Source organism: Acanthaster planci, linkage group LG02 (genome assembly GCF_054643075.1).
Source record: "Acanthaster planci isolate LZ-2023a linkage group LG02, COTS_SCS, whole genome shotgun sequence".
Lineage (NCBI taxonomy): Eukaryota > Metazoa > Echinodermata > Asteroidea > Valvatida > Acanthasteridae > Acanthaster > Acanthaster planci.
This window is the reverse complement of record NC_141778.1, coordinates 10,331,367-10,352,911: the sequence shown is the minus strand read 5'-3', so window position 1 is coordinate 10,352,911 and position 21,545 is coordinate 10,331,367. Positions and strand designations below refer to the sequence as shown.

The 21,545-nt window shown below is 40.8% G+C and overlaps 1 protein-coding gene across 1 annotated transcript; it reads left to right on the top strand.

Moving 5' to 3' along the window:
* Positions 1-468: 468 nt before the first annotated feature.
* LOC147799871 (uncharacterized) lies at positions 469-19,666 on the top strand. The gene is made up of 22 exons (XM_087132503.1): positions 469-661; positions 2,516-2,752; positions 3,315-3,498; positions 3,959-4,086; positions 4,220-4,480; positions 4,834-4,959; positions 5,861-5,983; positions 6,630-6,749; positions 7,139-7,375; positions 7,669-7,846; positions 8,887-9,014; positions 9,523-9,780; positions 10,121-10,246; positions 11,351-11,473; positions 11,911-12,030; positions 12,201-12,437; positions 12,781-12,958; positions 13,677-13,804; positions 14,400-14,657; positions 14,922-15,047; positions 15,955-16,077; positions 16,569-19,666. Exons 1-22 carry the CDS (start codon positions 565-567, stop codon positions 16,643-16,645), a joined length of 3,573 nt encoding a protein of 1,190 aa, XP_086988629.1. The 5' UTR covers positions 469-564; the 3' UTR covers positions 16,646-19,666.
* Positions 19,667-21,545: the final 1,879 nt, after the last annotated feature.

Genomic DNA, 21,545 nt, shown 5'->3' with positions numbered 1-21,545 from the left:
AAAAATATTACAATTTCTAAAATTTTTAGAATCTGTAATTTTGTTCTGGAAGCGCGTCATCAGGGGCCATCTGGGCTCTATAATAACATGCCTCTAGAATGGGGTAGCGGCCAAGTGACATTTGGCTATCTCTGGACTCTTGCCAGATGTAAACTGTAGATACAGTTCTAAAAAAAAAACCAAAATTTTACGCCTCCTGTGCAACAGGAATAATTTTACATTATTCATCGGTCGGTGATCTGGTCAGCGTTGGCCAATAAGAGTTGTCGCTGTACCGAGAATATTCTAGACTTGTGAGCAAGAAACTTGCGTCCAATCAGATTGAGCTGGAATCAAATTGATCTGGAATCTACATACATGCTTAGGTTTTGGCGTACTGCCTGGAACTTTGACACGCTTTCTAGGGTACTGCTGGAAAAAAAGGAACTCTTCTCATCGTAGGATAGGGACGTAGCTATAAAAGCCACGCAGGGAAGGAATTATTTCCTTGTTGGATGAGATATATTTTCTTGGTGTGTTGGATTGAACTTTACTGTCGGACGACAAATCAGCGAAACATTTGCAATGAACGCCAAAGGACTATCGCGCCGATCTTTTCAAATGGCGCTCATCGTCCTGAGTTGGTTTGCAGCCAACAGTGACTGCTCTATTTCGACAAGTGGTGAGAGACTAAGTTTATTCAATTTTCGGACCTTGCAGACTCGTTCCTTTCTTGCATGCAAACGTAACATTACAATAGGCCCACAAAAAGGCAACAAATGCCGGCTATTGAAAGTAGATCTATGAAAGCAAGCTTACCCCAAGTACGTCTTTGTTTTTACGGAGATGAAGTTTGTTACTTCTTTTTAAAATTTCCCACATATACTTTTGACAACCAGCTCGTTACCATTATGTTTTAACATGATATTTGCCTCAAATCCGGGCATCTCGACCTCAAGACACTGCCTTAGTTGGATTTACAATGCCGTTGTTTCAAGAGAGAGACACATGCTCCGTAATGTGAAATTTTATGCAAGCCAATTGTCAGTGATCTTTGATGTCATTTTGTATTGTCTTACTTCCTTGTCTGCTGATTGTGGGCATTAAAGTTTGTTCATCTGTGCTTTGACTCATAAGCTGACTGTGTTTTAATGCATTGCAAAATTCAATCTGACCTCAAGCCAACCTTATTTGGCAAACTAATGCAATACCGATATTTGAGTCAGCATATTTCTATTTTGGTTTAAACTTCTTGATTAATGAAATAATTCGTAAGACACGTAGGGCGTGTGTGTGTCAAAGTTTAGGAAGAACTGTTGACACATCCCAGTTATTTATGCCGACATGTCCACTCTTTCATGGTTATACTATGGAGGAAGGATACAGGAGGAGTTGGAACTCACGCACTTCAAAGCGTCCAGTGATAGTCGCCGCAGCGTCTGATGAATAATAGAAAACATTCCAAAAATGCCTTATTGCTGCCTGCATCTTAGCCAGACAAGCGGGGCCAGTAATATCCTGGCAGTACTTGTAATTTGTAATTTTTTGCTTGCAATTAAATACAAACTATCGATGTGACCAGGAAATAGAGAGAGAAAAATTCCTGATATTAGACCTACTTTTGCCATCATAAATAAACTTTTTAAATTTTGATACACTGTTTCATTATCCATGCAACGTTTGTAATTGTAGTCTCCTCTGTCCAATATACATCAGTGCCAAAGACTTGGAACGAATTTGGCTAAGACTGGCCAACAAAATGTTCACTACTACTGGAAAGCTTAGTTCATTAGGAACAAAATGCGGTATTTCATCGCAGGGAGTGATCGTTAAATCTCATAAAATACGCCTTTGTACAAGTGCCGTTACAAAAAAGATTCAAACAAAACACAAAATCTCACAAACAGCTTGGCTATTTATTCCTAAAAGAGGACCAGAAGAAAGCGTTCGATAAGGGCAACAACTGTACATGAACACTTCGGGTATACAGCCTAATAAAAGCAATCGCGCAAACACTACATTTGATGATGTTGTCGGATCATATCAAGCACCAACGATGGCATGAATATTCAACTTCCTATACTGCAGTACACAACGTTTTAGGGATGCAAATTACCAAGGAAAAATTGCGGCGACGATCATGGGGTACAAAGGGAGCTTATGGTTACAAAACATGTGACGGGTAGCAGCCGTGCGCTGCGCTCTGGCTATGGACATACCGGGCATGCCAGAAAGTGGTAATCGGCCAGATGTTTTAGCCCGGGCAGTTCAAACTCCTTCTGTGTCCTTCTTCTATGGTTATACAATATATTGAACTCAGTGCTTGGATTTTTGCTCAGAAGACGAAGGCAGGGGGCATAGAAATTCCTTAAAACATTGCTTTAAATGTGATTTCTCTCGGGGAAAATTTCAAAGAAATTTCCATATTGGTTGTGGTCATTGTTAGAGCAACAACCAAAGATGACAGATCAAAGTGAAAATGTCATTGATGTCAATCAGCAAAAGTGATGGTTGTATGCTCCCCAATTCCCTCCAGAACCATACGATTTGGTGTTTGTGACCAACCTACACCCTCCAGCGATTTTCAAAGCACCGGCAGACACCTTTGAGTTCACTGCCATCCCTGGCTTGGACGATCACCTTAGCACACCCGTTGCCGTTGACTATGACCCTGTTGATGGCATGGTGTACTGGACAGATGTCAGGCGTGAAACTATTAGTCGCGCCTTCCCAGATGGAACCGGCTTTTACGTTGTTGTATCGAATCTTAAAGGTGAGGTCCTTTAGGCCTAGATTATCTTTATATTCTCGAGACGGTTTAGGCCTACACTCGGTCCATATTTTGATAAGTTCTGCACTTTAAGATCTGTAGTATCGAACCCACAAACGTCTCGTGGCTACGTACCTTCTACGCATATTCTCGTCGTGCCATCGCATCGTCAACCTTTTCATCTTTGAGCATAATTATATTCAACTTGAACTTGTCAAAAGTACCGCAACTTATATTGAAGACAATGATATGCATCGCACTTAGAGCAATCAACAGCGCCCTCCTGGCGAAGAAACGGAAATTCATTTACGTGATTTTCTGAAAATGCGACGGCACGACGCGACGATGTAGCTACAGACCCAAGAAAGAATGCCCCACCAGAATTCTACAAGTTTTGCCCAAGACTGGATTGCATGTTGCGTCTCCGTACATCATGCGGGCGAAATGCGATGATCAGCACTGCATGCTAAGGCCACCAATCCATAACAATCATGCTGTTCTTAACCCAGTGTGTAGCACCGGTTATAATTTTTACACATAGTGGTTCTCATTTGGTTATATTTAGTCCCTGATGGATTGAGTCTTGACACTGTGAACCGCATGATGTACTGGACTGATACAGGCAGTGATCAGATTGAGCGAGCTACCATGGATGGACTTGATCGCTCCGTGATTCTGGATCTCAGAAGTCCAACTGAGGACGTGGACACAGTCCAGCCGCGAGCAATCGTTGTAGACACCAGCAATGAGTAATTCTGTACTACCGTAACTTCATATTATCTGAAAACATTATATTACAAAGGTAGATAAAAAAGAAGATAAAAACAGAAATCTTTGGGTAAGGTACTTAATTTGTAAGCTGCTTTCTTTTCTTTACGCAATCAAAGACGAAGATCCAAATGCAATGCCGTCAACAGCTAGAGTCCAAAGATAGTGCAAACCCCATAGTTTCCCACATTTTCTATTTATATATACGTTTTGAACAGAAATTTTAGTCAACCTTAACAGAAGGACTTTTGTGTAGCATTGCAGTCGTATACAGCGAGCTCCTTACCCTGCAGAATACTGGAACTGGAATGCCAATTGCTAACGACGGCAGATCTATGCATTAAGTGTGGGTCTGTGTTTCCGCTTTCTCCACTGTAAATCTTTTTGTTGAGGTGCTATCCCAAACAAAAACGAATTTCAACGTTTTGCTTCATTTGTCAGCCGTCTCTACTGGACTGACTGGGGAAGTGCACCGAAGATTGAGCAAGCTAACACCGACGGCAGGCTCCGCAGAGTCTTGGTCGACACTAATCTTCAACTGCCCAATGGGTTAGCTTTGGACACGAATGGTATGTCGACAAGCCTGATACATGATCAAGCCATTCACGAAAAGTTCAATAGAATGTTGGCCAATCTCCACACAATAGCCCTCTGCCCGAAACTGTTTTGAAAGAGTTTACTTTCAATAATTTGAATTTTTAGGCAGGAGGCTGTTTTGGTGTGACGCGGGACTGGACCGTTTAGAATCCATTGACCTCAACGGAGGATCCCGGACGTTTTACAATAACATCATCAGCCTGCTGTTCGACATCCATCCCTTCGACGTCTGGTTCTATCAAGGTCAATTATACTGGAGCGATTGGCGCTTTTTGAAGCTTGTCCGTATGCAGTTCAACCCAATAGTGGTTAGTCTGCATGGGTCCACCGGCTTCGAAAGAGCAGGAGGACTGCATATTCACGACGGTAAATGAATCTTACCTAATTAAATTATGGTTTACAATCACCTTTTTCGTTTGACCCTCGTTGTAAAAGTCAGAAAGCATTTCACGTATTTAGCAGTATCAATGAGTGGCCAATCCCGAAGTTAGAATTTTCAGTAGGGTATCCAGCAAGGGACATGCGGCAAGTTGCCCGTGGAGACATGCTGGCATTTTTGAAGCCAAATTTCAAGCTGTCAAAATGCACACATACCACCTTTCGCAGAGGTTTGTTCTTCTTAAAAAAAAAAAAACCTCCGTTTTTAGAAACGTAACCCCCCCAAAAAACACCCTGAATACAACACTGAAATTTGTGGAATCCTTTATTTGCATTTGTAGATTCCTTCGTGGATCACAGCTGCTTTGGCAGGACGCCTTGCAAGCTTGGGGAGCGTTGCCGACAGTTCCAGGACCACTACGAGTGTGTCTGCCAAGACGGCTTTGCTGGACTTTTCTGCAAACTCGGTGAGCTACTAAGTGGAGTACTTGGCTCTGCTAATGAGTCACACTTCTGTGTGAAATGATAGCTAGATATTAAGTTTGACAACAGATTTTGACCAGTACGTCATTTCAACGTTCATTGTATCAAGTAATAGTTTAATGAGCCAATTCGGTATTTCACAAAGGCAAGGTCGTTCTGGGGAAACCACGTGCCAGATAGGGCTGCGCTGATAGGGCAGACCTGACGAGCGTTTCCGAATGACCTTGAACGTGCTTCACTTTGGAATACCCAACCCTGTCGTTATATCCAACTGAATAGTCATCCGTGAGGGTTGTAGCTATAATTGTCAATCACTGCAAAAGTTTAATGGCGTCCTCTATCTTCTAAACTTCATCTGCTTATAAAAAGTATATATCCCAGCGCACTGCAGTAACCCGGGTATATATAGTATTTTTAATGACGAATATTGTGCTCATTCACTGCAAAAACTGGGGTGTTAAATTTAACACCCGCGGTGTTATCAAAAGACAAAACCAACACTTTTCACTGTTGTTAAAATTTTGGTGTTATTTGGTGTTACTTGTAACACCTTCTAGTGCACTGTAACACTTATAGGTGTGCAAAGTAGCATCATCAGAGTTAAAGTAAACCCTATATTGTGGTCATCGGATAACACCAAAAAGTGTTGATTTTAACACCCCAGTTTTTACAGTGTTGCAAAATCGGCGAAAGTCACTGTGATCTTTGCTGTTCTACACATACGTTCAGACTTTTTCTTACTTCCGAGAGCAGCAGAAAAAAACCAACAAACCAACAAACCAACCAACAAACAAACAAACAAGCAAACACCCCAACAACCCAACAAACAAACACCCGTACACCCCAACAGGCCAATAAACTTGCTCTGTGTCTTATTCCCTTCAGACAATCCGTGTGCATCTTCACCATGCAACAATGGAGGCATCTGCCGTCAGTCCTCCCGGCTTGAAGGTGGCTTTTTCTGCAAGTGCACTGACAGATACATGGGAACCTACTGTGAGCGATTTGGTAGGTAAATCGTAGAGTGGAAGAGATGAGGACAAAACAGGTGTAATGCATAGGGCTCCCGCTGTTTGTCCGTGGTGTGCTATTGATAAAAGCTAAGTCATAGCCACTGAAAGTATACCCAATTCAAACACGGCCTATGTCCATAACAGTTTCGCCCTTAAGTGCAAAACTGACAGATCTTACGATTATCTTGAATTCATAAAAACTCACGAAAAGAGGGTTAATGTATCCCGCATTCTTAAGATTTCTTCTTGAATTGATTACACTCGACAAACCTTGAGTCGGTAGATGTCACAACGATTGAAGACCCCACGGTGAAATTAAATCAGCTTTTGAAAAGTATTTTTCTTTCCCTTCCCTTGACTCTCACATCTTGGTAATTTCAGGGTTTGTTTCTAATGGGACTGAAACACCAGTGGGGGAGGGATTACAGGGGGTTAAAGCGAAATGATGATTCTTAGCCTTTTTCACCTTTCCATCTCTATTTAAAATTGTCTGTCGTCGTTTTCTTTTTTATTACTCTTACATCTTTCAATTGTTTTTCTGATGGTATAAGCACCCCCCATTTCCCACGAAGCGGTGGGAGATTAATTCCTTGCTTCAACCGATACTTAAACTGTTTGCGTACTGCCTACGCTTGTTTCAGTGCCTGCGTGCAATTCTAGTCCGTGTATGAACGGGGGAACATGCTTTGACGAGGTGCCAGATAGCTTCCGATGTGAATGTACCGCTGGCTTCGTTGGAAAAACCTGCGAAAGAAAAAGCTGTGGGTATAATTGATAAATAAATCAAATTCGTTTCTGGAGCGCATACAACGTTGTTTCGAGTAAAGGCGCCTTTCCATATGTCCGTCAGCGCTTGCGCAAAGTGTTCCGTATTCATCGAAATCGCTTCCAAGGCGATTTTGACTGCCGAACGTCAACGAACAAGTGTGATACCGTATGTTTATGCAGTCGATGTTTTTGTCCGTGAAAGTGAAACGCATGAGTGTACTATTTACGCAACCCACCCCAAAAACGTACATGTGAAAAAACGCCTTCACTCGAGTTATCTACCAGTATCGAGGGCTTAATGTTGTGAACCTGTAGGATGTTTGAAATCGCTTCATTTACATCCTTTGCATCTTCTTTCATATTTCTTATTTTCCCTGTTAAGACCCAAACGATCTTGCCTTTGTGGCTAACTTAATGCCTCCTGGGATCTTCATGGCGCCGACGGACACTTTTAATTTCACTCTGATCACTGGTCTCAACGATTACCTGAGTCGACCCGTTGCTATCGACTACGACCCCGTCGATGGCATGGTGTACTGGACAGATGTTGGGCGTAAAACTATCAGCCGAGCCTTCGTGGATGGGACGGGTGTCATAGTTCTCGTTTCTGGTCTAAAGGGTAAGCGGGTCGGAAATCTAACTAGGCATATAAATCTGATAAAGATTTCAAAATTCACGAAGATGTGACGCACAGCAGTTCTTCAATAGCATTGGGTACATTCTGTGAGAAAATGCATTGTTTTGAGTTTATTTTCATAAGAATTTAAAAGAGGATTTGGATTTCAGGAAATTTCAGATTGAAGATCAATTAAAATTGGATGTAGAGCTCTGCCATATTCGCCTACGAACATACAGCTGAACTAACATACCAACTAAGTCTTCAAGTTCCTTCTCTTCCCCTGTATTATATAGTTCCAGATGGTCTTTGCCTTGATGTCGTTAACCGGGTGATGTATTGGACAGATGAGGCTACTGACCTGATCGAGAAGGCTACCATGGACGGTCAGGATCGGTCAATAGTCCTCAACCTGAAAAATGAATCTATAGATGAGGTGAAGCCTCGGGCAATTGTCATTGACACTACCCACGGGTATGTTAAAGTTATTCATTTACAGTCTTTTTTGTCAGTTCGTTTACAGTACCATAGGGATATGAATGCAAATATTTCATTGGGAGAATCTATTAATTAAAAAATGACAATATATTTGGAAGGGGCAAGGCAGGAGAGCTTTGGTTTGAGAAACAATTTTAGGGAATGTAGAGTAGAAGCCTCTCATTAATGTATCACCTTTAAGGAAAACACGTTTTCCCTGATTTAATGTGTTCAAATAAATATGGAAGTATCTCTTGATAAACCCTTGTACATGCCAAACAATAACTAGATGTATGGTTTGGCATCCACTTAGAACACAGGGAGAGGGTTCCCTCGTTTTTTCTGTTTCCTCCTAAACGACGCAATTTACATTCAGAATTTGGATCTTGACATGAACAGAAAAAAAGCTTTTAAGGTTGTTTTATTTTCAAGATGTAATTTTGCGTTGGGGAGATGTTAATTTCTACAACGGGTTTTGCCCTTACCCAACGTATATATTAATAAACACTGTATGCTCAGTGCTTGTCCGAGAGCTTGCGAAAAAAGTCACAAGCTTATTCGGATGGGACTCGAAACCACGACCTCCTGCTTACTAGTGTAGACGTCTTAACCACCGAGCTTGCCGGGGTCGGCTGGCCGGTCCGAGTCAGGTGAAGCAGTAAGTACCGCGAACTATTTCAAGATGTATTTTTACATATTTTTTACATATATATTTAATGTTTTATGTATTTAATATATACGTTGGGTAAGGGCAAAACCCGTTATATAAGTTTGTTTTAGTTGAGCTCTGAAGACAAATGACACTGCATTAGATTCGGATGCTTCCATATTTATTTGAACGGATAAATTCAGAGAGAACATGTTTTACTTGGAGGTGCTCTTTAAATCTTCAACCATTTGTGTAAACGGTGGAGTCCAAAATAGGTCACGTGTGATAACAGGGAATACAACTATACCAAAGCGAACCGTCTGTTTATATTTTGAAAAACCACAAACTTTAACAGTTGCATTTCATTTGTCTGTTACTACTTCCGAAGTCATCTGTACTGGACAGATTGGGGCAGTGCACCGAAGATTGAGCGCGCCAACATTGATGGTTCGTCTAGGACAGTCCTCGTAGACACTGGATTGCAACTGCCAAACGGTGTGGCACTAGACCTAGAAGGTATATGATGTAATAGGTGTAAATGTCGTAAAACAGTGGCAAGGTTTGAAGAGGTAGGCTACTTTCTTACGGTCCAACTTTTAACTCTCAGTCATTGTATTGTGACAAGTCCCAACTGCTCTAAATTAGTTCAACATCGTTAATAGGTTAATGGTAATTTAATTTAATGTTGGTATTTGCGCTTCTACTGAGAAACTTTGTATGCATTTAAAACATCCTTTTATGCGTTAGCCCTATGCTGCTGTTGATTTTTGACGTCTGTCCAAAAACACACTGTAGAGTGAACACACTGAAGAGATTTATCAACCGAATGTTTGTAATTCAGGCCCGCACACTATCAGACTTCTAAATCGTGGTTCAATTGTCTTTTTCACTTCTTGGAATGCAGGGTCATGCATCAACTGGAACTTGATAGCGTAAGGAGAAACTTTGTTTGTACAATTTGAAAGCCATCACTTTTACTTCATGTACATTGAAACTTGGAGTTATTTTGTACCTCACAATCCAGGCAACAGAATGTATTGGTGTGATGCTGGGCTGGACCTCATTGAGTCCACGGACCTCCTCGGCAACGATCGCCGTGTCCATGCTGAGCTCTCCTCGGAAGAAATCCATCCGTTCGACATCTGGTTTCACCGGGGAGTCGTGTACTGGACTGACTGGCGCTTTAAGACAATTCTCCGTATGGACTTTATTCCTACAACTCCGGTTGCCCTATTTGGCTCGACAACATTCTTGAGAGCCGGGGGCTTGCACATCTATGCTGGTATGTACATGTACCCTATGCCGGTATGCAGATCGTGACTTGCTTAAAATACATCCTCCACGCTTATTGCTCAAAAAGAATTTGAAATGTGAACTTACTGGGGCATACCTATACTCGTTCAGTGGACCTAAAATCAAGAACGTATATTGTATGTCCGAGTTCCCATGGAAATGGTGTCTGGAACCCAATGCTTTCAAGTAAATAAATGTGAATCGATGTTTGGCAAGAAAAGAAATGATAACATTACTTCGGATCTCTTTGTGCTATTCAACACAAAAGTTTTCCTGAAAAAAGAAGTGAGGACTTCAGAGTGTTTAGTTTTGGAGTCTTCTTTGTGCAGACACGCTATCAGCTCACGAATGTCGAAATCCAATGACATGCAAAGAGGGTGAACGGTGTCGTCAATACAAGTACACCCATAAGTGTGTGTGTAAGGATGGCGAGGCGGGGGCCAACTGTAAGCTAGGTGAGTTGTAGTCTCAGATTCGTTAGACGTCCAGGTTACACAGCTAAGTCCAGATACGTATGCAGTAATTTGAAAAAAAAAATGTCGCCGACAACAAACAAAAGCATTTCACATTTCGTGAAATATTATAAACTATTTTTGTGTTACGCTAAGGAAGGAAATCCTCGAAAGTGATCTCTGTTTTAAATTATTTATAAACACATCGAACTCACATTGAAGAAGACCTAGCGGCCGTCCATAATTATTATTTTCATGCGCGTACAAACCTTACAGGGGAGGGGGGTTAAAGACCTCATGTACGCTTTTTCTGAATATGAAAAAATGATGATCAGTTAACGTGCGAATCGGTGGCCACTTTCATTTCACAGGTGTTTGCTAGCTAGTTCCGGGCCGCTTCCTTTGTACCACAAAGTACCAGATTCACTACTTTCAAGCCTTGACTATTAAGATGTTGTTTTGAACATTGTTTTGTTTCAAATTTACTTTTCTGTTAAAATAACAATAGGCCTACTTAAATGTATCATTGTACCTCGGCAATAGGGGGTTTGGCCTATGGAGCCCTTCATCCATCATGATCATTTTTTGCCCCCTGATGTACACTTTGAGGGCGGAGGGGTAGTGAAAAGTGTACTTTTTCTACGCTCGTGAAATGATGAATTATGGACGGCCCCTTAATACGTGAACTAAAATAAATGACGGCGTAAGCGTTGACGACGATTCCCTGAGACCAACTATATCGAGCGCGGCAAGGTGGACAGAATAGCAGTTCCACCCACGTAACACTATTCCAGAAGTGTCAAGTATGCTACACAACATTGGCTAAGTTTCATTGAAGGTGTTTCGCCTAGCAGTTTTTTATATTGATGTCTCAACTAACAACCTGTGCAACCTAACCACCTCCTTTCTTTGACTCTAAGTACTAGTAAATTTAGTAGTTTTGTATTTGTAATGTCTTAATTTGGAACAGATAACAAAAATGTGATCATATAGCTCATCACAAGTTTCAGAAACTCGTACGATTTCAAGCGTTCATACAAATCAGTTTTAATGTTGGTTATGTAACATTTAGTCTGTGTCATTCTATCGTTGACTTCTGCCACGTAGAAAATCCATGTGCATCCTCACCTTGCAAAAATGAAGGGAAATGCTTCCAGTCTACAAGTACAGACGGGGACTATTTCTGTCAGTGCACCGATAGATACACCGGCAAGTCATGCGAAACATTTGGTATGTACAAAATGATACACCTCTCTGCTCATGAGCGCAATCCTCACCTAGACTGCTAAAATTTTGCTCAAGCAAATTGTTTTTTTTTTCCACCAAGAACTACACTGGAGAATAATGAGAATGCCTGTTGTGTCCACTCACGAAATCAAAGTAGAAGTTTCATATCGTGTAATCTTGCATTGTTGGAGCCAGACCCTTGCAGTAGATCTCAGGCGCAATGTTTGCATGGGGTTAAGTGACACAGAATTGTCAATAATGGACTAATTGAGTCCAAATTAGATTTAGATTTCTGAAGTGAAAATTCTTAAATGTGGTTGAGCCTTCCGTTAGACTGCCTGCCACGATGTCTTTGAAGATCAGCATGGTCGCAAAAGATCAATCATTTACAATTAGCAGGCCAATATTTTCCTGGCAGTCTTTTGTATGTCTGTCAACAGTGTCTCCTTGTGAAAGTAACCCGTGTATGAATGATGGAAGGTGCGTTGTTGAATTACCTGACAGCTACCGGTGTGAATGCCCCTCTGGGTACGTCTGGGAAAATTGTGAACATGAAAGCAGTGAGTAAACCATATATAACATCATAATTTATCGAACAATTCTCAACATACTCAAGCTCTTCAGTGCAACTGTTTCTATTTTCTTCCTAAATCATTTTTGAGAGCATCAGCTATTGATGACATTATACATTCACTATGTTGAATTTTTTACTTTTGTTGTTTTATATTAGAGCCCCATGATCTGGTTTTTGTGGCCAACCTAGACCCCCCGGGAATCTTCGTGGCCCCGACAGACACCTTCAATTTGACCGAAATCCCAGTTCTCGACCAAAAAATCAGCCGACCCGTTGCTATTGACTACGACCCCGTCGATGGCATGGTGTACTGGACAGACGTCACACTTTCAACCATCAGTCGCACCCTCCTGGATGGTACCGGCCTGTTGGTTCTTATATCGGGACTGAAAAGTAAGCAAAACTGCAGTACTCTATGAGAGGATTCTTGGCGTGTTTAGAATTCTATAACTCAGCTAAAGTCTGGATGTTACTTAATTTTGGAAATTACTACTGTTTGAATACTTGCATTTTGGATTTGTAATTTGTTCTCAAGCGCAAGACCGTGAGGAAAAAATAAATTTCCAACTGTGGTAATGCCCTAAAATAGAGCCCAAAGATGATACTGACACCCCTGATTTATAAAGTTATACAAAAAATTATTCTATGCTGCTACCACTTTTTCAGAATGTTCAATAATAAATTTTGTCGCAGTGCTTGCAAATTCAACATAACTATTGCAACAAAATCGCTGCAGATCCAGATGGGTTGAGTCTTGACATTGAGAACCGAGTGATGTATTGGACCGATTCAGGCAGTGATCTTATTGAGCGAGCTACAATGGACGGCCAGGATCGAGCCGTGGTTCTCAACCTGACCAATGGTTCCATTTCGGATGTGATGCCAAGAGCAATCATTGTTGATTCAAAGAACAGGTAAATATTCAAAAGCAAGATTTCTTAAAATCTCTGTCTTGCATTGCCTTGACCCCTAAACCTAAAGAGTCGTGGGGTGCCTCAGGTCAGACTTAAAATTCTGGCGGTCATGTGCATGTGCCGGGGTATCTGCGAAGTACTTGCCGATGCACCCCTCAATGTTGCCTGCCTTGTTACTTCATCTGCCTGCCGCTGCTTCTTTTTATCCTCAATGTTTCCCTGCAGGATTGCTTTAGCAAGGCCGTCAGGTGTTGTGACGTAGCTGTACCGTTTCAGTTATCCCTTTTTAATTTCACAGTTGTCTGTAAATCTGTAGTTAAAGGGTCCTGCGCGATCTGCCGATATTCGTGTATATATGGACCAATTAGAGATGCTTTAGTAACTAGCAGAAGCATTTCACTTCTGTTGTATGGATCTTTCTCTGCAATTCCTCTATGAAGGTCCATGACTCGCAAGCATACAGGAATATGACGAGGACCAAAACACCGACAAGAAATAAAGCGTGTCTGAAAATGGCTCAAATTCATCCATTTTTCTAAGACGAATTGTCAGTCTGACAAAGAAAGATGTTCAATTTTTAAGTCCAACAAACTATCTTATATATTCTGTGACCTCAGACAATCTTTATATTTTTTCTCAATATGGCAATTTTTTGCTCTATGCGATTTTTTGGCAGTGCATACCGATTCAGTGTGTATTTTATTTTGTAACATTCTAGCTACCTTTACTGGACAGAGGTAGGCAGTTCACCCAAGATTGAACGGGCAAACACCGATGGAACATCGCGCCAAGTTCTGGTAGACACAGACCTCAAGTGGCCAAGTGGACTAACTCTGGACATTGAAGGTAACACACCCCTGAAGAAGACCGAGGATGATGGAAAAAATATGAGCTTCATAAAACATATTCCAAAACAAACACCAAGCTGACTTTCAAGGGAGACATGGAATCATTTTTGCCAGGGGTTTGGGTTCACAGATATGTTCCTCCCTCGTTAAGAAACCCACAGGTGCGTCCGAGGTCGGGCAACTTTTGAAAAAGGTTTTCGCCTCTGGGGTTCATATTTGTTTCAGGTGACCTGATGATGAGGCCTGAGATTTCCTCAATAATATTCCATCTTTAAAATACACATACTACAGAATTGATGTCTCAATAGTTCATACTTTTGTCACGTGGTGCCCATGCATCATGAACGCAGCCGATAAGTTGCGAGGTTTTTTTCGCAGAGCCAACTTGCGACGTTGGAGAATCAAAGCTACCTCTCACAGTACGTGCAGATGGCAAAACGTGAAAACTGCTGTTACAGTTAACATCTTCGATATCCGTTTACGGATGTATGAGTTATCTTGTCGGGATATGATACCTAGAGGTTTCTTGAACACCAATTCAACACTGCAGTATTGGTATTAGCGCGTGTGGGTTTCTTCTGGTGATTATTTAGGTGGAAGAATTTACTGGTGTGATGCTGGGCTGAACCGCTTCGAGTCTACTGACCTGCTCGGTGATGACCGTCGTATCCATGCTGACGTAGACCCTATTGAGATCCACCCGTTTGACGTCTGGTTGTACGGAGACAACTTGTTTTGGACGGATTGGCGATTCCCTCAACTCTTCCGCATGAACTTCCTTCCTGACATGGGTGTCGAAGGAATGGGACCGCTCATCCTAACGAAAGCTGGAGGCTTGCACATTTATAGCGGTAGGTTTACGGGGGAAATACCCCCAGGCTTGTGTCTTTATTGAAGGTATAACGGTACAAGAATTGAAGACTACGACGACTGGATCATTCGAGATCGGAGGCAGCAGAAGCAACACAAATGCCATTAACAGCACACTGACCGTTGCGCCCCAGCATGGTGTGTAAACGCGTGGCCAGTGTTAGCAAAATGTAAGATGTTACCACAGTACCTGTAGGTAATAATGTTTCTTATGTCTTGCTTTTTGGTCTGGCTATGATTTCCAGACAACTCTACCGATCACAGCTGTGTAGACTCCATGCCTTGCGGAGAGGGTGAACGCTGTCGTCAGTTCCAGACCAGCTATCAGTGCGTCTGCAAGGATGGGCCAGATGGAGCTAGCTGCAACTTGAGTAAGTCAAAAATGATTTGGTTTCAAAAGTGGCGAACCACTAATAATTGAAAAACTCCAAAGGTCGACTGGCGTAATACAAAGAACCACTATTTGCCTCTAACAGAATTCAAACATCTCAACAGCATTTCTTTATAAGGCAATTAAGTAATCCACACTACACGTATATTCTGCGATAGGAACGCTTAACTCAGACCCGCAAAAAGAAGTAGCATAATAGCTAGTGGCTCAAAAACTTTCAAGACATTTGAATTTTCCCCCCAGAAAGTACCCAGTACCGACCATATTCCCGATTCACATTAAAGACAGCAACAATACAAAAAGATTTGAAATATGCAGGCCCCAAGTTTTCAATCACGGTCTGTAATTCTGTTTTAACCTTTCAACTCTGTGTGCAAGCCAATTTAAAGTTGAAAAAAGTAAATCGCCTGTGATCATCATGCAGAACGGCTAATAATTGATGTGATGGTAAACAAAACAAGAAATTTTGGTCTATTGGTACACAATAAAAGATTTCAGGAAACTAAAAAACCTTTAATTTTGTGACAATTGTCTATATGTATACGTTTTTGAAACACCCTGTAGAAGGCACTCTTAGTATTTATCTGCATCTATGTCTTCTTTTCATAAGTATTTTGTCAAACAAATACAATGGAAAAGGGTTTTCCACCCCACCCCGTAAAAAATCTCTTGCTTCATTGTTGTCATGTGATATAAGTCACGTGAGTGTGCCCCAGCTTAAGCCGTGGTCACTCGTCGAAGGGTTTCCCAGCCTTCGTACGAAATTCAATGTCACCATTCAACTGCTTAATTATAGTGAGCTATCAATAAAGTCAACTTGGGGTTCGCAAGTCAACACAAATCCATAGGCACTTGAGTATGGGTGGTTTTTTTTGTGTGTGTTGTAGATCACCCATGTAAGAACAAAGATTGCAGCCTTGCCGGGACGTGCTACCGGTCCGCCAGTATTGAAAGTGGGTATTTCTGCAAGTGCGTTGACAGGTACTCTGGAACCAACTGTGAAATTTATGGTGAGTGAAGTTAAAGAAGCATTGTTGATGATTGGAATAAAGCCTTGTCCGAATTCATAGGCTGTAGCACTAAATTACACACAAGCCTGCCAACCCATTTGAAGTTTGAGGAACACAAAAGGAGGGGCTATATGGGTTTGGTAAAATTTTTTATGCTGATATTTCAAAATCACCCTCTTAAAATAGCGCCCTCCTGTTGTGTCCGCCATGCTTCAAACTGGCAGTGGCTGCATGCAGCCACAGTGCAAAGTTAGAGAGAAAGTGAGCGCTTTTGCCGTCAAGGGTGTGCACATTAAACTGAAAATCTGTCGTGTACACTGCCAACATTGGCCCAGAAGTGCGAAAGTGAATGGCCCCTGTTGGGCTTACAGCTTGTTGATCGTTTTGTTGTGTTTATAGTTTCAGTGTTGCTATAGTTTGCTTGTTTGTCTAGTTTGGTTTGGTCTGCTTTGGTAAAAGTGTATTTTTTCGTCGTTTTTACCACATTGCAGAGAAGCCAGAGAAGCTGAATATCAATCTTTCATCACCTCTCCAAGGAAATGACAAAGGACAAGGCAATGACTCTTAAGGAAACAGGACATCCCACTGGCATAAAAAAAATTCACTGTTGGCCTTGTAAGGAGTAGATCCAGGTTGAGAAACAAGACATGACTTTGTATGAAATGTCTCTGAGCCAGAGAACTAAAGTAAAAGCTAATTAGATATTACCAAGGATTACACAGATGACGCTAAAAACCTCGCAGTTATGTTTACCTTAGGAACAGTGGCGCCCCCCAGGAGGGGAGGACCGGAACGGACCGGAATGTATCCTCCAAGGTCAAGCCCCCCCCTCCAGTTGTGCCACACGGAACTGGGATTTACGGCTATATCAGAGCTAGTAGTTTAATAACGGTACAAGTATCTTCGTTCTTGAAAAAGCCGAATACAGCAAAAACTGAAACTGAAACAAAAAGAAACAGAAAGACAAAATGGAGGCTCACGCCCCTCAGCCTCATTGATAGTGCCACTGTGTAGGAAGACAAGATTTGGTATAGTGAAGGTGCGTTGACATTTATCCATTCTTTGCTATACACGCCTAAAATTTCTTAAATATTACAAAACCATTCTGTCACTTCTGACACATTACGTAAACGTGATACCCAGGGTGTAGTACCGTAGATAAAGTAAGGTGATAACTGTTAATTTCAAGGGTATATAAGGTTTTCCCGTTTTTCGTAGAATCAGTAATCGTTAGACAGTATTCACCTTTACGGAAGCGTATACGGGCCACTTGCAAAAAACATTCGAGATACTTTCTCGCCACGGTGAGTTAGCTAAAACTCTTTCAACTTGCTGCATATTAAGACTAAGTCTGGATATCAGACCCAATGATTCTGACTATTCTTCTTATCAAGGGTCCTGTATCACCCAACGTCCACGTGACCAACACTCCCCCAGATTTCCGGGAATAGCCGAACCATTCCGATCTGATCATGTCCTATTAAATTCAATTTAGCGTCAATACTTTTTCTTTAATGCTCTTTAAAACTGTAAAAAATGTTACGAAGATTAAAATTGGTAGGCAAATGAAAGGGGAGAGGAAAAAGACCATTCGGACGGTTTCGTTAAGATTCGCGCATTTCCGGCGCCGTCTATACCAAGCATTTTATGAACTGTCCGTGCATGGCATACCGGACGTAGTACACCATCTACTACAAAGTACAACTAGGGTCAAAAAATTGGAACATGTTTTTGTTAAATTGATTGCATGTTAGTTTTCAATTTCACCTGTTTTAAGCGAATGTCATTTTGAAAAAGCTCGTATTTGAGAAATTTAGTACATATTTTTCAAAAACAGAACAAAATCTTAAGTGTCTCCTTTCTTTTTTTAGATTCCAAATCGAGTGAATTTTTAAAGAGCAAATGAATTTTTATATATGCAAAGTTATTTCTAGGACTGAATGAATTTTTAAAGTTCAAAATTCTTTAAAAATAGAACAAAAAAATTTTATAAGTAAACATTTTTGTCGAAATTTAGACATTTTTACAACGTAACGGCTTAAACATTTGTATAACGGCTTGTATTTGAAGAAATTCCACTTTATTCCGAATCAAGAGATTATTTGAATCGAGAAAATATCAGATCTGAGAAAGCATCCAAATTAAGAAAGCATTCAAACCCGCCTATAAAAAGCATTCGATCTTTTTAAATGGTATTCTGCGAAAGCCTCATAGTGCTTCAAGCATATTTTTTGACAAAGGGAAGCATAATTTTCCAAGATTGTTTTAACGAAGTTTTCACAAGTTGCTATTATTTGTGGTTGCTTATTAATTTGGATTTATGTTAATTTGGATACTTTCTAATTTAGGATGGCATGATATTTTCTGTAAAATACGTGCACCAAATAGCTGCTTTACGTTAATTAAAACAATGTTTCCATTTCCAAAATATGTTCAGTCTATTCTGTACAAGATATTTTATTTCAATCTGAAAAAAGTTGGGACTTTAAAAATTCGTTCCAATCCTGAAAGATTTTGGCTTTTTAAAACTATGCATTCTTTGAAAATTCCTTGGAGTCTATGCGTCAATGAAAATTCATCCCCTCTTTAAAACTTCATCCAATCTATAAAAAAATGTATTTGATCCTTAACACTTCGTTCTGCTTTTGAATGATCTATTCCAAATTTTTAAAATAAGAATTTTTTTAAATGACATTCGCTTTAAAACACGTTCCATTTAAAAAAATGTTTTCCATTTATCAAAACATTTCCAATCTTTTCGACCCTAGCTCTGCCCAAACATTACCAATTACATCCGAATGGTCTTTATCTTCTCCCTTTACTCATTTTGATACCAATTTTGTTAATTTTAATCTTTATAACAACTTTTACAATCTTGAGGAGCATTAAAGAAAATTGTTGACGTTAAACTGAAATGTAAAATAGACAGGAAAAGTTCGGAATAGCTCGACTATTTCTGGAAGTCTGGAGGAGTGTTGGTCACGTGGACACTTGGTGATACAGGACCATTGATTTGAAGAGTAGTCTGAATCATTGGATCTGGTATCCAGACTGAGTCTTAAAAGGCAGCGAGTTGAGCTAGTCTACCTAACTCGCCGTGGCAAGAGGAACTCGCCGCGGCAAGATAAATGAACTCCCCGCGACGAGATAGTAACAAGCCATCTCGAACATCTCGAAAAGAAACTTTTTGCAAGTGGTCCTTATAAGCTCCGTACACCTTATCCATGAGGTTGCATGAAAAAAGTTGCAGTTAATGGATTCGCAGTTATTTTGATCCAATCTCTATTGCTTTCAGTAATCAGACTTGTATGACTCGTTACTCAGACTCGACTCGACTCGAGTTTTTTATGAATTGACGTGGAAAAGCAAATGACTTAGACTCGAGAAATGTGACTTGGACTCGATGCTTCGTGACTCGAATACAAGATTGACAATAATTTAGTCACATGAATAGCAGAGCAAGCTAATGTGTTATCGTGTTGTAGAAGGGTTTAGCATAATTAAGTCTGAGTAAGCCCCACGTATGTACAAAAACAAGATTTTACATGATGTTGAATTTGATAATAAAGTCCACCAATATGTAATTAAATCCAGACTGAGTATATGCTTTTAGTTATCTGGTGAACACCACTTGAAATTCAACACCTCCCCCTTTTTCCCAAGACTTATTGAAACTGCGGGGTCAGGGATATTCAAACCCTCCGAGCAGACTCCGCCACCTTAAACACACCATTTTTCCATGTGGCGATTGTAGTCTCCAGGTCAGTTCCCGGTCATGCGTGAACCTAAACGACTGTTTTATTATAGCTAATGCATTCCTGAAGTCCCCTCTAACAAGATTACATTATTCTGTTGTGGAAGTGGAAGTAATACCAGGTCAAAACCCAAAGAGTCGTCCAGTCTGTACATGTCTGTCAACAAAGTGATACATTTCCTGATACCGACCAAATGGGCTCCTTGGGGTGACTGATCTTTCAAGAATTTTAACTCGGCAGCGGTTGGGGTCTAGCCAATGGGAGTTTACAAGCTTGTCGTGTATGCCTGGGGTGAGGATTACAAAAAATCTTTGCCAAGTTGGCCCATTGAAAAAGTTATGACCAAATTTGGTGATATCTATCGATATCAATCCCCGCACCGTTGACACCAAGGTTAAGAATGTAAATCTTTGTGTTTGCCGGGAAAACGGGGTTCAACAACCTGATGAGAAACAGAAACGCATTCCAGGATTAAAAACGATGGCAGTTTCCCTTGGAAACATTCTAGCTCCCATCGAGATCTTTAACGAAATAATTTGGCCATCGGTATAGTTACATTGTCTTGTTTCCAAGCCGACTGCCAGATCGAACATGGTTTATCCGGGATCAATGCCACAACTCAGGTCTCTACTCGGTGATTTCTTTCATTTCGTGATTCAAGGCTGTCAGACTCTGAACAAACTTCATGCAGAAACTGAAGGATAATGTAGAAATGGATTACCGTTTTAGGTAATAATTTGTATTCGAAACTCTTCCCTAGATTCAGGTTTGCGTGTTTATATAGGCTTAATGCACTCTGATTTCATTTCATACTCCCTTTTAGTCCTGGCCGTTGGCCAGATGCTGGCTCGTATTTTTTGTCTTGCCGCTTGTCTGGGACCCAATTGCCTCTCCGTGCCAACAGGACATGCTCTTCTAAATTTCCTCCTTCTTATGGAGACATGTTATATCAAGGTTAACTGCCAAGGCCAACGAGGAAACTTGGGCTTTGGTTATGGTTGGTGCTTATACTCTTGGATTGAGTGTGATCATATACAATCAATTTGGCTTCAGGTTGGTGCAAATCAAGAAATGCACGCATGCGTCAGAGTAGCGACGGCAGGAGCTTTTCTGTGTATAAAGCTGTTCAGAAGATTATTTCCTCTTCACTTAAAGCCTTGTAAAAGCAACCTCGTTATAAATGTGCTGACAATCCAAAGACGCACTGACAAAACCCAAGACAGTAATGAATTTCGTGTTGAAGAGCACATCACACGGTTCGTCCTTTATATGCTAAGAATACACAAGTTTCAAGACAAAGGAGAAATTATCAATCCATACTGCTCCGAGAAAGGGGCAAGGTCCTTAATCTGTAGACTGTCCTTGCTGGGCAAGGTCCTTAATCTGCTCCACCTGGAGTTGAAGCCACTGCTGTACGATTTGCGCATTTGGAAGTATTGTGTTTGGAAATATTACTTTCGCTTATTTTAATATACTCATAACCCTTGTGACTATTAAACAATGAGGCTTTTTATAATAAAATTAGAAATATTACTTAAATAATTACAAACCTCTTAAAATGGATGGGATAGCAAGCAGTACGGCACACATTTGTTACAGAAAGAAAATAATGATTGTCAGGGTTTGTGTTAGGTTTAGTCTGGCATATAGCTATACAAGTGTTAGAGGTAATTTCCATTGTAATTTTTTTGAGACCCGTGCAGTTTCAAGTGG